We start from the raw sequence: 18,925 nt of genomic DNA, 5'->3' as shown, positions 1-18,925 counted from the left end.
TGCTATGATAATGCGTACGATAATATTTGGAACAAGCAGCAGCTACATGAGTCTGTGACTCAAAAAATTCATCAGTTTTGCTAATGACTTCCTCATAGAGTAGGGTTTGGGCTCTGCTTGAGGAAACAGCTTCTTACACAATATAAATATGTTCACTTTTGCCCTGGAAAAAAGAAATGATGTTGTGGGCCACATGAGATTTTGTGGGCTGCAAAATGTTGCTCCAACTGCAACTGGTTTTCCACCCAGTCCTCTTGTTTTTCTCTGAAAGAACAGAAGGAAGGAGGCAGCACTTGAACACAGGAATTCTGTGCTTCAGCCGTACTTTGCTGCTGGGCTTGTTGTGCATCCAGCAGTCTGGTAATGCTCAACAATTATGTTTGTATTTGTTGGCTCTGAAACTAAATAAGTGCAGTGTGTGATGTCTCTCCTGTGGTTGCCATTTTATACAAAAAATATTCCACACACTTCAATAGAATATGAAAATAGTAGAAAAATAAACAGTAAATTTCAATAATTTTGAAACTGCTGGGAAAAAGTTGATTAATTTGATTATAGGTGACACACAATCCTGTTCCATGGATCCACAGTGGACATGGCCTGAGTCCCAGAAATGTCTGTTGTGTTGATAGTTGTAAAGAGGTGGTGTAGACTCTACAGACATTCAGTAAATGAGTAAAGCATGAGTGTATGCTTTACACTTTATACAAGGTAATTTGAATTATACATAACTTAGAATCTCTTCCTTCTCTGTCCCATACTAGTGCTCATCCAATAACGGAATTGCCTATTTCTGGATGTCAGTAGTGTCTTGATAGTTCATAGTTGTTGTAGTTGTCTCATCCGAAGCCTTCGGAAATCTGGCGGAGCTCCATGTTCAGCATCTTAAGACACATGGAGACTTAAATCTGCATGCACAGAGTTGAAGGGAGGACGGCATACTCTGGTGGCCTTTTAGCACCACTCATAGAAAGACGATGTGCTCTAGAGTGTGTGTGGGTGGCACACTTGAGTCCCATTTACATGAATCCTCTTCCACAGAGTTGTGAAAGGCATGTGGCACACCATGTATGGTCGACAATGACATGATCAGTATCACAGTTGGTCCCTTCAGGCCTTATTTATTTCCATCCTCTCAATTTTCAGATCCTTTTATGGTAACAATTTGCCAGATACAGAATATTGTTTAAGTTATTTGTGTAATTTCAGACCCGTATATCAACATAAAGTATTGAAAATGTTCTCAGTATAGATTCTGTGGAAATATGGGTTTCACATTCTATGCTTAGCAGCAAAAGAAGATTCTCAGCAATTATGAGAGGTGGCTCCAGAGAGAAACTTTGTGAATCCTCTGACACATGTAATTATGGTTGTCACACTTTCAGGCAGCTAGCAGATAAGTTTTAGATTTTTAGACTGCAAGGGAATCTTGATACATTATAACCTTTCCACTTCCAAAGAACACATAACACATAAAATATAAGAAATCTGAAGAGTGTTTCCAATAACCAAAAAATAGACAGACAAGATTTGTGACATCATAGGAGGAACTTTGTAATATGGCTGACCAACATTACAGAGTTAGAAATAGAAAGATTCAGCTCCTATCAGTTAATAGTGCAATGTATATTCCACAAAAATCTCATCAGAAGAATTTTCATCTACTGCACTTCGTTATTCTGCAGCTTTACGAAATGTAAAGATAACGTATGACACTTCAACATAAGAAGAGTAAAAGAAAATTAATAAGACTGGATTTTAACCAGTTACCAATCATAGATATTACATATTTCTGAACTGTGTATGGACATGTGAAAACTGAATACCGAAACACAGAGATAAAAGGAAGCAACAAATACAGAACTGGAAATGGGAAAACTTGTCTGTTTCCTTAATCTTTTAAACAATCATTTAACAGATTACCTGTACTTCTGATTGTGGACTCTTCACTCAACAATAAGCTGAATATTCACAGTGTTACCACAAAGACGTTGTATCTCACTGCTGTACGGATGATGAAAGCAGAAAGATACGCAAAACAACAAGTGAAATTAGTCATTTTACATGAGATGGTGGACTCTAATTTTCATTCATTTCCATTTTAAAAATGTCAAATATAAAAATGCTCACTTCAGTGTAATCGCTTCCACAAGTACAAAATACATAAAATGCAACCACCTCAGAATCCCACATTCCCTCTTTTGCTTTATAGTAGGACCTCATGCAGTTTCTTATGACACAGCTGACAAAATAGAAGCACTTTACCAACATGAAAAACATAAAAGACACAGTACTTAAAACGCATGTGATTATTGATGCCCAAAAATATTTATCTTCCTAACTCTTACTAAACTTCCAACTAAGCCAAAAGTTTCATGCAGAAGAAACTCATTTAATGAAGCTGAGATACTCTACCTACCCTCCTACCCCCCCCCCCCCCCCCCCGTTAATCCCCCCCCCCCCAGATAAACAAGATAATGTATAGGATAGTCAAAGTATAGAATTGTAGCACTGAAATGGAAATAGAGAACCTCATGGTTACCAGTCACACACAAAAGAACTGTGAGTTTCTTCACAAGTACAAAATAATGCAGTCAACAAGAAAGGTACTTCAATGCTCTGGCGACAGTGCTGAAAATGAAACACAAGCAAAATATACGAAAAGTCTTTTCATGGCAAGATGCTCATCGAGCTTCCAGCAGGCTAACTGTGAGCAGTGCAACACTTGCAGTTTGTCATTCTACGATATCTATCTGCATCAAAAGGTGACAGTGGCAATGCCTGCTACTTTGAGGTTCCAATGGTGGACTTACTGTGGCATACTATACTTTAGACAATAATTGTAAATTCTGAGTCTTAAATATAGAATATAGACTCCAAAAATAAATATTTTTTTCTTGAGATATGCTTTCCCAGTCCATCCAGTTGTGTACTATTTAAACTCATTAGTAAACTATTTTAAATCAACTTTTTGATCCTCTCAAATGAAGGGGATGAAACTAACACTCATCATCAGCCACCCTGAAATGACTGTTGTATTAGACAGGAGTAATAGCTTCAATGTGTATAATTATAATCCTAATCCTTATCAGCACCAACATTGAGTGGCCCAGGTGAGGAGAAATTGATGGTAATTTAATCAGTTGCCCTCCCAATTGCTAATCTAGTCTATTAGCCCTATTTCATGTTGCTGACTATTGAACATTACCCAAGTCATGTGCACCTACAGGATGGAAAGATATGTGATCAGAGGCTAGATATGAAAAAGAACACGTTTCACCATGTGACTTCCTGGTGTCAGTTCCACCAAGAATGTACCTTGCTGACAGATCATTTAACACCGCAGGTTATTGAAGACATAGCTGGGGAGCACAGTCGATGAAAATTGTCTTTCAGGTTTGTGTTTATTAAGTTCTCACACCAGAATAATGAAAGATATGAATTCAGAAGATTTTGTGAAAGTACTAGGAATCTTGGTATAATTATAATTTCCCATCACAGTGTTTTCCAAAACTTGATTACATCTTTAAATCTTTAGTTCAGTTGTAGCTTCTGCCTCACTAAAGAAAATGGACAAAAGTTTAATTAATTCTAGATGTATTTTTATGTTTGTCTTATATTTAATATTAGATTTCAATTACAGTTTTTATTATTGCCTACAGCATCATTTCTTTGTGATATGTTATCAGAATAAATGTGTCAAATAGAACAAATTTTGGGTTTTTGTTGTAACTTGCACATTATAGGGTATGTTACTTGTTACTTCATTACTAGTTGTCAAGTAGTACATATTTATTTTTGTAAATTTCCATATTTTTTACATTGCAGCCTTGAATGAGTTGATGATTTGTGTACAGGGATTGTGGCACCCCAAAACCATCCCTTTTTTTTCTCCAATTGTACCACTAACGTCTATTCCATGGAGACATTCAAACAATGTTGGGGTGATGTGTGTTGGCAAGAAGGTAGTAAGCCATGTTTTCATGTACCAACAACCTGGTTTTGGTACATTGCAGTCATGCCATAAAAGACATTTAATTAACTGAATCCATCATGCAAGTTACAATTGTCTTCTCTCTTTTCCCTTCCATTGAAGTTTCATCATTGTGTAGTTTATAGGATATAACTTCCATTCTACATGTTATAATTGATGCTCTGAGCACTACGGGACTTAACTTCTAAGGTCATCAGTCTTATAATTGATGCATTCCATTATGGTGAACCTTCTGACATGGCACAGTGGTGGAACACTGTAGTCATATTTGGAATGATTACAGTTCGACACCCTTTCTAGCCATCCAGATTTAGGTTTTTCATGATTTCCCTATATCTCTTCAGGTGAATCTTGGCATATTACCTTTGGAAAGGCATGGCTAGTTTCGATTCACATCCTTCCCCACTCTGAGTTTCTGTGCTGTCCCTACTGACATCATCAACAGGATGTTAAACACTAATCTTCTTTCCCTCATTGTGAAAAGAGGGCAGCACTTGGGTTATTTTCAGGCATGATCTTTTTTAGTGCTTAACACAAGTATCACACTTTTTGTTAAAACTTGTTGGTATCAAATCTCCCATTATGTTGGAGAGTTATTCTTCTGTTTGATCATTATACTTTCTTTTAGTTTTTAGGAAGATACCACACATTTGCGAATTACTTGTGTATATCAGTAGATACTGAAAAAGTTACCTTACAGTTCAGTGCCTCTATAGATTATGGATGACTTGAAGTGTTAAAAGTAGTTGACCCATTTGACAGCTACATGATGACCTGGCATCCTCATTCATAAAAAATGTATAGCACAGAAACTGCAGTGATCCCCCATGATATTTGTATCATTTGAGGCTGCATCCAATATAGTTGTCCTTTCAGCACACCCTCAAGACATCCATGCAGGGACAGATTTAGTGAATAAGGAAGCTATGATACCAAGTGAAAAAACGCTGTCCTTGATAGAAGACGCTATCTGTGCTAATACGTATGCACGGTAATACATGTTGCTCAATGGTATATTGTATCATATTGTTCATTCACCATTTCACATTTACACACACAGGGACAGGTCATATAGTCAACACAGTCTTGCAATCTGTCTACAATAATCATCCAAGGATGTAGGCATATTGGGGCATATTATTTTATTTTTATGGCTTCATTATGTGAAATATCCATGATAACTCAAACTCCACACAATAAAAATCTCCTGTATTTTACTTGCACTTAAGTCTATATCATTTAATGTGATTGTACTCTATTTAAGAAACTAATGATTCTAGTGCCAATATAGTGTAGAATGGAGGATATGTTAGTAGGCAAGTTGTTTTGTGTGCAAATAAATCCAAGCATCCACAGTAAAGTGAGAAATTAAAATTTCACAATTGATCAACAGTTACTAGGTCAGAGTTCAGAGTAACATAAGTAGACCAGTTGATATTTTTTAGTTATACATTTAAAAATACAGCAGTTACTTAACACAATTTTGTTGTAATGCATTTAAAAGCAAAGCAGTTGTGTAACATACAGTAAACAATATATTTTTTTGTTCTTTTTCCAGATCTTTACTGAACAACGAGACAGGCAATCACTAATTAGTTACAAAGCCATATTAGATCCTCAGTCAGATGACTACTCTTACGCTGAGGGTGCCCTTCAGTCTTCAGTAAGTAGCCATCGTGGTGTATTGTTTCTGTTTCAAAATATGAGCCATAGCTAATTTATTTCAGTTAGTAACATGTTCCATGTGTCCTCCATAAATAATAATATAGAATAGTATATCAACAAAAATAATCAACTGTAGAAAATGTAATGTAATTGCATAGATAAAAAATCTACTCACCAAGCAGTGGCAGTAGAACACACATGTAAATGTACCGGTATAGAAATCTGCAAGCTTTCGGAGGCAGTGTCTCCTTCATCTGACAGAAGGTTTGAAGGAGAAGGAAGATGGCGAAGAAAATGACTGGTGAGGTTTAAGAAATGGAGAGAGTTTGAGAGTCACCCAGAACCCCAGGTCAGGGGAGACTTACCAGACAGGATGAGAAGGAAATACTTGATAGTTGGGGACTGCATGGGATGAGAGTTGAAAACTTGAGAGCTTAAAGGTGGAAGCTAGAACAATATGCAATACAGATATTACTGACAAAATGTTGTGAATAAGTTAATAAGAGTGGGGATTCAGAGAAAATAGATATCTGAGGAAATAAGAGATATAGAAATCTAAAAGGGAGTGAACAAAGAAATACAGGTACCGAATAAATTAATGTAAATTAAGACCAGGTAGGTGGCAAGAATCAAGGACCTGTTGTAATGCCAGTACTCACGTGCTGTGTTCTGAGAAACTGGTGTCTGGATGAAGGATCCAGGGAAACAGACACCAAGGTCATTACTGCCATGTTGCAGAGCATGCTCTGCAGTAGGATATTGTGTATTGCCAGTATACACTCTCCCCCTATGGCCATTCTTCCTATCTAATGACTTGGTGGTAGTCATGACAATGCAAAAAGCCAAAAAGTGTTTACATAACAGCTGGTACATGATATGTCATTTCACAGGTGAATCTCCCTTTGGTCGTATATGTTTTGTCAGTTACAGGACCGGTATAGGTGGTGGTAGGAGGTACATAAGACAAATCTTATAGTGAGAATGATTGCAGGGGTAGGAACCATAGGTTAGGGAAATGAGTGTAGAAGGAGCGTAGGGTCTGAAGATGATATTGCAGAGATTGGGAGGGTGACAAGAAGCTATTCTTGGTGTGGTGGGCAAAATGTTAGACACAGTGGATCTCATTTCAGTGCATGATTTTAGGAAGTCATAGCCTCATCAAAATAGTTGATTAACACATTCAAGACCAGTATAATACTGAGTGACAAGAGGTGTACTTGTAAGCTATTTTTTTGGAGGGATTGGCAGTACCAGGATTTGATGTGATGGCTCGGGAAATCTGCTTTTGAACTAGGCTGGTGGGGTAGTTACATCTAATGAAATCAGAGAAGGGAATGGTGGTGTATTACCTTAAAGAGTCTCCTGAGTCTGTAAAGAATAGCTGACCCTCAGTGAGAATGAGGTCAACATCAAGGAAAGTGGTATAGGGTTTGGAATAAGACCATGTGAAATTGAACTGGGAGAATGTATTTAAAGGTTGCAAGAATTTTAACAGTTCAGCCTCACCGTGACTCCACATGGTAAAGATGTCATCAGTGTATCACCAAACTGTGGGCTGAAGGCTTCGGATCGCAGGAAAGCTACCTCCAAGCAACTCTTGAAAAGGTTGGCATAGGGGGGAACCATCTTGGTTTCCAAGGCTGTGTCTCTGATTTGTTTGTAGATCTTCAAAGTTAAAGTAGTTGTTGGTTAGTATATGTTGATTAAGATGAGCAGGAAGGGCATCATAGGTTTGGAATCAGGTGGGTGCTAATTGAGGAAATGTTCAGCAGCAGACAGACCATGTATGTGGACAACAGTTCAATCCCACATCCGGCCATTGTGATTTAGGTTGTCCGTGATTTCCCTAAATTACTTCAGGCAAATGCTGGGATGGTTCCTTTGAAAGGGCACAGCTGCATTCCTTTCCCATCCTTGTCTAATCCGATGAGACCAATGACCTCGCCGTTCAGTCCCTTCCACCAAGTCAACTCAACTCAATCATGTATGTAGGGGATGTTAGTATAGACAGAGGTTGCATCAATGGTGACAAGCAAGATGTGTGGTGAGAGTGGGATGGTTATAGATGTCAAATGATCAAGGAAATGGTTGGTGCCTTTAATATAGCAAGGAAGTCTTTGTGCTATAGGTTGCAGGTGTTGTTCAACTAAGGCAGATATATGTTCAGTGGGTGTTTTGAAGCCAGCAACTATGGGACGGTCAGGGTTATTGGGTTTCTGGATCTTGAGAAAAAGGTAAAAGGTGGTGGAGCATGGTTTGGATGGGGTGAGAAGTGATATAGATTTATCACTTGACTGGGAGTATGTAAGCAAGGGTTAATGCCAACTGTCTGACACCTGCACGTACAGCATCTGCAATCAAGATTCCATTCTTGTGATGCAAACTGACCTCCTGTCCCCCCTTAAAACCTCAGGCCCCTCACCAGGACTAACATCTCGTTCTATGTTGTTTAAACTGTATACACTGTCCAGTCACATTAATGTGATCACATGTGAAAAGCCTTTACAACCACCTTTTGCAGCGTGGACTTCTGCAAGATGTGCAGGAAGGGAGTCAGTAAGGTTCCGGAAGGTACAGACAGGGATGTGGAGCGATGACGACTCTAGTGCTGTGGCCAGATGCGCTACGTTTCTCAGTTGAAGATCCATGGCGTGAATGGTCTGATCAAGTTGATCCCCAGATTCTTGATTCTTTTTAAATCTAGGCAGTTTGATGGTGAGGGGAGTATGGTAAACTCATTGTGGTGCTCTTCAAACCATGCATGTACACTGCAATCTACATGACTTGTTGCATTTCCCTGCTGGCAGATGCTATCATCACAGGGGAAACAAATTGCATGTGGGTAGACATTGTCCCCAAGGATAGATACATACTTGTATTGATCCATTGTGCCTTCCAGAATGAAAAGATCACATTCATGCCGTACACATCAATGGCCATCTGTCCGATGGAGCATAAAATGTGATTAATCTGAAGGGGCCACTTGTCCACACCCAGTGGACATCCAATTGCAGCATTGGTGTACTAATTCCAGCCTTTGTTGCCACTGAACAGCAGTCGGCATGGGAGTGTGAACCAGGCTCACACAACATTTGCTGAACAGGCATTGAGGAGACACTGTTGGTAGCACCTTGCTTCATCTGGGCAGTCAGTTGCTTAACAGTTGCATGCCTATTCGCCTGTAAACATCTCAAAAACCACTGTTTACCCCTGTCATGTATGGCCCATGGTGCCCCACAATCGTCTTAACATGGGTTTTGGGTAGCACTATTTTGTCATGCACGGTTTGCTTACAAAGCTGTTTCAGAATTGCTTCCACCCTTTGCCTGAAAGCCAGTGAGCATGCCCTTTTGGACATCAGATAAATCACTCTATTTCCACACTCTACAACAACTGCACTGTCTTCCGCATACACATCCCCACACTTTATATACTCTTCATTGCTAGTGCAGCCACCTGCCGTCTGAGTGTGGTTATTGCACATTGATGTTGAATGTAGGTGGTGGTCACATAATGTGTCTGGACCATGTAGTTTACATTTAAATTTATTCCTACAGGCTGACTATATATGGATGTGTGCATATAGGACTAATAATATTTAGTTTAATGATAGAGATAAGTCCGCAGTTCTTTGCTACTACTTAAATTTGAGGTTTCTAAATAAATATTTTCCTTTTGCTTAAAGGGTATTTACCTATTTGAGTTTCATTTTATTTATTTCTCAAGCATTTTATATCATTAGGTACCTGATAAAAGCTTTCAGTATCAACATTACTCGCCCTTTTCATGTTATGATACTGAGTGAGGTGGCATAGCGGCCATATATGGAGAGAATGTGGTTCAAATTTCCATCTAGCAATCCAAATTTAGGTTTTCTGTGGCTTCGCCAAATCATTAAGATGAGTGCCACGATGCTCCCTTTGAAAATAAAATGGCCAGTCTCATTCAGATTCTTGCCCAGTCTGAACTTGTGCACCAACTCCAACATGTTAAACCCTAGTCTTTCTTCATTCCATGTGCTGAATTCTGTGAAATCTACTTGTTTCATTTTTTGTAGTCTTTTGACCAACACGTCATTTTTGTGGCAAATTAACCTCCCTGATGACTTATACTTTAGTTATATAGACTGATATTCGTCACATTGCATGCTTGAGTTTGTGGCTAACATTCTCTTTTATTAAGAAAACCAAGTTTCACAAATGAGTCTTGCATTGCATGCATCCTCTTTGTTTCACTTTGACAGGAAGTGAGAAACTGGGTGAACTGAGCTGAAACTCCACAATGTGTCTGTTCCAGGTATTTCATCTGCTTCTGTGTGTCCACTACGAATTGAACCATTGGTTAACTACACCATTAATATCCCACTTTGCCGTAGAAAATGTGATTTACACAGGGAAACAACAAATAGATAACAAAACATTGCATAGTAACTGTTTCCTTAATGATCTTGGAACCCTCCCATATCTCTCCATCTGTCTTATTGTTTCTTATAATGAACATAAAACCACTATATTAATCACATTTTTCAATATACTTAAATATAACTATAAGTGGTAAAATTACTTTATTGATTCCTTGTGGTTGATTATTTGTATTGAACCCAGATTTGCATCAGGTGTTATAAACAGATCTCTTCATTATGTCTGATATGCTGGATAACTAGTTTAAATTCGCATTAAATGGTCCTCAAGATTTGGTGTTCCTGTATATTAGTTCAATATTTTGCTATAACCTATTACAAAATTTGATAAAACATTTGTTATAATGTCAAAAGAATTGATCCACCAGCAAATATGTAGTTTCTTATTGGAAATTACCCTTGCTTACATCTGTGAAACACAAATGAACAGCAAATTTTTGGTTGCAAAAATTTAAACTCCTCTTAATATAGCATATGTTATTGTAATGTGTACGGGCAAGCGAGCATGCATGTGTACACCTGTGTGTGTGTGTATGTGTGTGTGTGTGTGTGTGTGTGTGTGTGTATGTGTGTGATTCAAGTCCTGTTAACTGCCATCTTGTATTATTTTACAATGTCAGTTTCTTATTTTTCAGACTATAAAATGGAAAAACTGAAGGAATGATGAAAATTATTCCTTTGACAATTTTGTGCAGTATGTTCACCAGCTGGTTGAGAGTAAGAAGCACATTACTCACTTCTAATTAGAGCCCACTCGTCATCTGCTTGGTGATTTGTGTACTGAATTGACGTCCCATACAACTCTGCTGTGGAATGACATTCACCACCTCATCTCCTAGCTGCTGACATGCAGAGCTGACTACCCAGTGTATGGTGCAGTTAACAGATCCTTTGTGCAAGGCATGCATAGTTGTAAACTTTCTGCATATTTCAGCTTGCCTCAGATCAGGATCAGGTAGTTGTGTCCATATTACACAGCTTGATAACTGGCTCCTAGCTTGCCTCAGTGTCAGAGTATTCCTTAGGCCATAGTTGGACTGGCCATCTGTGAATGCATCCAGGGTTGAATCACATTACAATAGCAGTATTCATAAATCTTTGTTCTGTAAATTAATAATTTCATTCAGTTACTAGCCATGTAAGTAATCAATTTATTTCATGATGAAAATGAGTTGAAAGTAATTTTTTGTGGGGGATTGCAAATCTTAAATTGTTGGATTATCAAACAACATATTTTATATCTAATGCTTCTAAGCTGTCAGCTACAAAATTATACAGAAGACCTGAAATAAAAATTGAAGAGATACTAGACACTGATGAAATAACATGCAAAAGAGTCAATATACTGAGAGAAATAATTCAGGCATTAAGGAAGAGGGATTAAAATATACTTGGATAGTGTTTATGATGCTATAGAAGCTGTTAAACATTGTCATACGATACAACTGTAAAAAAGTCTATACAAAATAAGAATGTTATACAGAGACAGGCAAGGAAACTACATTCTGGAAACTTTAATTTTCTTTTACTTAAGTAGTGGTTAATAACATTACAACCAAAGCAGTTAATGCAACAGTATAGAATATATAAAAGCAGTTAATGGTGCACAACTTGGAAACTAGTCACACTCTCTCTCTCTCTCTCTCTCTCTCTCTCTCTCTCTCTCTCTCTCTCTCTCACACACACACACACACACACACACACACACACACACACACATGTCTGAATGCCAGGAACTTGCCTAGAACAAGCCTGATAACTTGAGAATAATTATTAGGAGCTGAGTGTTGTTTGGTATTATCAATCATTGTTAAATACATATTTTTGGAATAGAGTCAGAGTAAGGACTTTGTTATTTATATGTTATTTTTTGTACTGTTATGCACAGCATATGTGTGTGAAGAAATATTTGTATTCCTATTACATACTGAATCTCATAATGTGCCACCAGAATAGATATTGAAACATTTTTAAAAGTTTTATGTTATTTGTTTATAAATCATTACAAGTGGTGCAACTCATGTGTTATAAGTAACTTTCACATTAAAGTTTTTCAGAAAGAAACTCATGGTAATCAAATATTCTTTGTGTGTGTCGTGTGTATCTGTGTGTGTGGGGGGGGGGGGGGGGGGGGTGATTGGGGGGGGGGGGGGGGGTTGCATGTACGTCCTAGACACATCTGTCCACAGGAAACAGAATATTTGTCATAATGAAAACATGTTTAGGGGAAATTGAGGTATTAAAGAACTTAACTAATGTGGATGACACACTGAGAGTGTATAGATCATATAATAAAATTAAAGTTCGATTACAAAAAAGACATAAAATGCACAGAGCACTAATCATCTAAATCCTATGATGATAAAAACTGAGCACACAATAACGCAGGATTGAAAATACACCTCTGCATCAGGTAACAGCTGAAATATATCAAGTAGAATGCCAGAGCTTCAAGGGCCACCAAATAGAGCAAACTTAGAAGCCAGGATTTAAAATTTTTGAGGCCCATTATAAAGAAAGTTCACGCACATCTCTAAATGTATAAAATTACATTAAAATAATCACAAAAACAACCACAACAGAAAACTGTTAATGCTAAATGAAAAATAGCACCTGCAGAAGGAAATGGTAGCAAACAACAATGACAAACAATAGTGGTGAACAATTTTTCAATTTACTAAACAGAATTTTATCACATATACAGAGCTTGTCTGATTTCATATTCTCGGTATAAAAGTGCACCTTACATTGGATACCACAGTATATGAGAATACAGAGCTAAGCTTTTATGATAGAAGAACAGAAAGTTTTGCAGTTGTGTAAATGTAGCCATTTGTAAAAAAATTGATAGTGTCAGTAAAATTATCATGTACATTAACTAGCAAGATGTTGCTGGATGCAACTGTCGCAGATTAGCAGAGAAGCCACTAACATTGTTCTCTAGCAGATCACGTACCTGCAGGTCTCCTGTCCCAATCCTCAGACTTTGTTTCTTACAGTAGATGTTGCATAACTCTAAACACATGAGTGGTTTGCAGATGAATAACCTAGGCTGTTCCAAAGGTAATAGGAAATGGTGGTAACTGCCGTACACTGAAACTCACAATGTTGGCACCTTAAGAAACACAAAAAGGTCCTTGTAGCCGACCTAACAGGGGGAGAGATGGAACCATTACTGCCGTCCTGGCCGCTTGGAGTGGCCTAGTTCCGGGCCTTAAGTTGGGTGGTGATCTGAACTGGCGAAAATTCTCAGAAAGCAGGAAAACTGTGTGTGCTGCCACTATTGCATGGCTTCAATGACAGTTCAAAATAACAGCCAGAAAACCAAGCTAGATTTCACTATCTTGGATGTTTTCTGTATTAATTAAATGAGGACAGTTAAATTTGTCCTGCCCCTCCAACTGATAGTCCTCAATGTTGACAATACCCCAATAGTGTCTGTGGACTTGGGAAAATTAATTCAGTAGCATCAATTCAGTAATTAAGTTTGATTAATTGTTAATTAACTGATTGACTGGGCTGAGCTACATATCACTTACTCAGAGTTTTATTTATAGTTTGAATTTGTGATAAGAATTAAAGGATTAATTTTATTACTCTCTCTTCCTTTTATCTTGGAACTCTTCCATTTGGTCTGTGTTTGCATAGAAAAACAACAATATCAGAAATTGAGTCTGCCTTGATGCAAAACACCTTGTTATTGATTTATTTCTTTATTGTCCTAAACTAGTTTCGGCGACGAATATCACCATCATCAGTGGGTTTTTTATGGTTATACAAACGCAGTGGCACACTATTACATTTTTACTATTTGTTTTTTGAAATATAGTTTTCTATGGATACTTTCATACTACCTTATTGATTGTATGTTACAGCATGTTTTTGAGAATTATTGTCGCAGTTTGCGACATATTTTCTGTGCATTTTTTTCTGTTGCTGTTTTTACTCAGCGAACATCATGTCATCTGCAATTGTGTGAGCGGCTGTTAGTAAACTAAATACTAAAAGGTGAACTTCATATGTCAGCTGACAGTAGTGGCTCTCTTTGTGAAAGCTATAGATCTAGTGTAACTTGAACATACTGCCCCAGAAGCCATTCCTACCGGCGCAACTGCAGGTGCTGACCAAAGTGTGCCTATCCCCTTGGAGATTAACAAAGGGGCGGCAACTGAGCCTCATACTTGTGACAGTCTGCCATTCTCTTTGATGTGCACACTCAGAGCAGCTAATTGTAATGTTCCCCTCCTCTGCACTTCATTAGACAACAACTGTCCTGTCCTAGACCAGTAATTTGCTGGAAAGGCACCGCACTAACAACCTTATCAGCTCTTTTAGGTTCTATTATTGAATCAGACTCCACATATCGTGCATATTGCATCATTTGTGTGGTTTACTTGGTGGTCGCCATGCCTTGTAGTTCTTCTCAGGTTGGGCCGTTCGCCTTGGTTGCGTCACTCGTTCATTTTGCATGGTCTCACGAGTGATTTCCATCATCTAGGTGGCATAATAGGCTACCATCTTGGGTCAGGTCTTTGGTATGGATGTTTAGATTGCCTATGATTTTAATTGGCACACTGGGTAGTCTGTCATTTGCATGGAAGCCGTTGCGCTGGAATGCTCGCTGGTCGGTGTAACTCCCGCCTTCCTTTTTGCCCAGCAACCAAAGGTCTCCTGCAGCAGGAGGCAGGTGGCTTCCATTCTGGGATGCAGCACCATGCAGAACTAGGTTTCAGCTTCCTGCAAGGCGTTGTCAAAGCCAGTGCTCCATACATCTTGCTTGCAGTTGGTTGTTGTGCCACCTTCTGCAATTGTGGCTTGGTCTTCACAGCGGCGGTGCGATTCTGACTGCCTCCATTCCGCTGAGCACAACCAGCTTCCTCATTCACGTCTCTCACTGGTGGGTCAGCCTTCCACACAGTAATGGAGGCCGCTTCTGCTACACCCTGTTCTGCTGAGAGGGCAAAATTGTTTCCTTGCTGCGTTTTCGCCTCCTTCAACGTCTCCTTTTGGCTTGACCGGACTCGGCAGAGCTCACCCAGTACATCATCTTCCTCTGATGCAGCTCGCAGACGTTTTTGCAGCCAGCAGACTCGACAGCTGTGCCAGCCTGCAGCATGCACCCTTCCCCCCCCCCCCCCCCCCCCACCCCCCCCCCCCCCCCCCCCCCCCCCCCCTTCTCCCAGTAGTGAGTGCACATTGGTTCGTTGTCTTTCTTCTGTGGGTAAGCTTGGCTGGTGTGCTTGCCCGTGCGCTTGACACACACTGTCTGGTTGAGGCAATATTTTGCCACATGTCCCTTTTGTTGACACTTACAGCACTGTGGCTTAGTGCTGAGTCCCACCGGGAGAGGCTCCAGTTGCATGTTGAAGGCCATGAGCTTGTTGAGCTCATAGACTCATTCAGCTTCCGTTCTTCTTTTCTGATTCTCAGCTATGTCTGCAGTTAAGATAAAGAGTGGCAGCTATTTTGTGTTGGTTTTGTTATGTAACCTTATGACCACATCTCCGTACCCAGTACGTTGGAGCCCTCTGCGGACTGTGTCTTTATTACACAGCCATGGCAGCCCCCCTGGGGAGCACCTCGAGTGCTGCCATTTTTGTCTTTTGTTGCGTCTTCTCCAGTGCCAAAACAATGTATTGGCCAAGAAGAGGCTTTGAGAGCCTCATAGTCAGTCCAGAGTTACGTACAAATCTCTAGGTGAGTGTCATTGTCCTGGCACTTGACGCTGACCTTCATGTCTTCTGTGAGTGTACTGAGGAATTCCAAGTCTTCCCTCTGGTACTGGATAAAGATAGATGGTGTCGGAACATCTCAGTTGCCGATGGTCTTCCCTGTGATTATGTGGTCACAGGTTGTTTGTCCTTCCTCTTCGTAGCTGGCGGAGGTGTCGACTATGAGCCAATGGCTATCGAGTCTACCTGGTTCATCTTCCGAGATTTTACTCTCAGTCAACTCCTCAGGTTGAGGCACTGACATGTGTCTAATCGTGATTGCCCTCTTATGTTTTGCAGTGTCTTCCTTTGCTCATTGTGCACACACACACACACACACACACACACACACACACACACACACACACACACACAGGCATGATAATTTGCTTTCACTGTGATAACAGCAAACACGAAAAGTGTGCCAGGTGCATGCGCCCCATGAGCTCGTCTTCACACAGTGGTAGTGGTCCTCAGCAGCAGCAGTGCACTCGCTCTGTCTGCCCAAGCAGAACTTGCCAGAGAGCTGCTCCCCAGCTTATTTAAAGACTCGTTCGATGAGCTATGGTGCACCTCCATGGTACACAAAAAGATCCTTGTAGCCGACCTCACAGGGGTGACAGGTGGAGCTGTTCCTGTTGTTCTGGCTGTCTGGAGTGGCAGAGTCCCAGCCCTCAAGTTGGGTGATCTCAACTAACATGAATCCTCAGTACACAGGTAAACTGTGTGTGCCTCTTCCACTGTGTGTCTTTAACAACGATTCGGAATAATGGCTAGAAAACCAAGCTATTTTTCGCCATCTTGGGCATTTTCTTTAGTAATTAAATGGGGAATGTTAAATTTTTCCTGCCCCCTCCAACTGATGGTCCTCTAGGTGGACAACACTTTGGTAGAGTCTGTGGACTTGGGAAATTAATTTAGTAGTTTCAATTAAGTAATAAGTTTGATGAACTGATAATTAATTAATCAACTGGTCTGAGTTGTTATCAGTTTACTGGGAATTTTATTTGAAGTTCAAATCTGTGATTGGAATTGAAGGATTAATTTTATTTTTCTTACTTTGTGGTGAGGACAAGTCTGGACAGATGCTGTGGCCTTGCCATGTGCGTTTTGCACTTCACAAAGTCACTTCATTACAAGATGAACAAGACATACCTATAAGAAGTCAGAGGTATGAACAGAGGGTGCAAAATGACTACAGAAAATAACAAACACTAATATGTTAGCCCATTTTACAAACTGTTTGGAAATAAGAATCATAATGTGTAATGTAAGTGAGTGTTGTACACTTCAATAGCTTGACAGATAATACTATATACATAATGCATTATTAACAAGTGAGGATGAAACAGTTCAAAAATTCAGAAGTGATACGAGGAAGATTTTTAAAAATCACAAATAATACATATCTATATTAGTGATATCACTGGAAAGGAAATACTCATGAATAAAATTGCACTCATCATTAGCCCATAAGCCTCCGTCTGCCGTGATGACAGTGCTGACCATTCAAGATATGGACTAAACAAAAGATTAAACATACTGGAAAGCCATCTTGTTCTGCTCCATGAATTGTCATTATCTGCACACAACTCACAGAGACTGCTGGGAACAGGTCTAAAGCATGTGATTCCTGTTAACAGAACCACAGATTCAGTAATTAGGATTCAGATCAGGTGATTTCAGGATCCAGATGAATACCGTCATGTGTGCAGAGTTGTATTCAAACCACTATGCTGTAATCTGGGAGCCATGGCCTGGTGCAAATCATACACTGAAGCACCAAATAAACTGTTATAGACATGCGTATTCAAATACAGAGATATGTAAACAGGTAGAATACAGCACTGCAGTCGCCAACACATATACAGTCCTGGATATTGAAATAAGAACACCGTGAATTCATTGTCCCAGGAAGGGGAAACTTTATTGACACATTCCTGGGGTCAGATACATCACATGATCACACTGACAGAACCACAGGCACATAGACACAGGCAACAGAGCATGCACAATGTCGGCACTAGTACAGTGTATATCCACCTTTCGCAGCAATGCAGGCTGCTATTCTCCCATGGAGACAATCGTAGAGATGCTGGATGTAGTCCTGTGGAACGGCTTCCCATGCCATTTCCACCTGGCGCCTCAGTTGGACCAGCGTTCGTGCTGGACGTGCAGACCGCGTGAGACGACGCTTCATCCAGTCCCAAACATGCTCAATGGGGGACAGATCCGGAGATCTTGCTGGCCAGGGTAGTTGACTTACACCTTCTAGAGCACATTGGGTGGCACGGGATACATGCGGACGTGCATTGTCCTGTTGGAACAGCAAGTTCCCTTGCCGGTCTAGGAATTGTAGAATGATGGGTTCGATGACAGTTTGGATGTACCGTGCACTATTCAGTGTCCCCTCGACGATCACCAGTGGTGTACGGCCAGTGTAGGAGATCGCTCCCCACACCATGATGCCGGGTGTTGGCCCTGTGTGCCTCGGTCGTATGCAGTCCTGATTGTGGCGCTCACCTGCACGGCGCCAAACACGCATACAACCATCATTGGCACCAAGGCAGAAGCGACTCTCATCGCTGAAGACGACACGTCTCCATTCGTCCCTCCATTCACGCCTGTCGCGACACCACTGGAGGCGGGCTGCACGATGTTGCGGCGTGAGCGGAAGACGGCCTAACGGTGTGCGGGACCGTAGCCCAGCTTCATGGAGACGGTTGCAAATGGTCCTCGCCGATACCCCAGGAGCAACAGTGTCCCTAATTTGCTGGGAAGTGGCGGTGCGGTCCCCTACGGCACTGCGTAGGATCCTACGGTCTTGGCGTGCATCCGTGCGTCACTGCGGTCCGGTCCCAGGTCGACGGGCACGTGCACCTTCCGCCGACCACTGGCGACAACATCGATGTACTGTGGAGACCTCACGCCCCACGTGTTGAGCAATTCGGCGGTACGTCCATCCGGCCTCCCGCATGCCCACTATACACCCTCGCTCAAAGTCCGTCAACTGCGCATACGGTTTACGTCCACGCTGTCGCGGCATGCTACCAGTGTTAAAGACTGCGATGGAGCTCCGTATGCCACGGCAAACTGGCTGACACTTACGGCGGCGGTGCACAAATGCTGCGCAGC

At 40.6% G+C, this 18,925-nt stretch overlaps 1 protein-coding gene across 1 annotated transcript in view; it reads left to right on the top strand.

Annotated features, from left to right (window-relative positions):
• Positions 1 to 12,098, top strand: part of LOC126184760 (spermatogenesis-defective protein 39 homolog) — a 115,079-nt gene extending 102,981 nt beyond the window's left edge. The window contains exons 11-12 of the mRNA XM_049927306.1: positions 5,553 to 5,657; positions 10,715 to 12,098. Of these exons, the coding sequence (XP_049783263.1) occupies positions 5,553 to 5,657; positions 10,715 to 10,735 (126 nt within the window). The 3' untranslated portion in view covers positions 10,736 to 12,098. The remainder of the gene's footprint in view (positions 1 to 5,552; positions 5,658 to 10,714) is intronic.
• The last annotated feature ends 6,827 nt before the right edge of the window (positions 12,099 to 18,925 follow it).

Source organism: Schistocerca cancellata, chromosome 4, assembly GCF_023864275.1.
Source record: "Schistocerca cancellata isolate TAMUIC-IGC-003103 chromosome 4, iqSchCanc2.1, whole genome shotgun sequence".
Classification (NCBI taxonomy): domain Eukaryota; kingdom Metazoa; phylum Arthropoda; class Insecta; order Orthoptera; family Acrididae; genus Schistocerca; species Schistocerca cancellata.
This window is presented reverse-complemented; position numbering and strand designations above follow the sequence as displayed.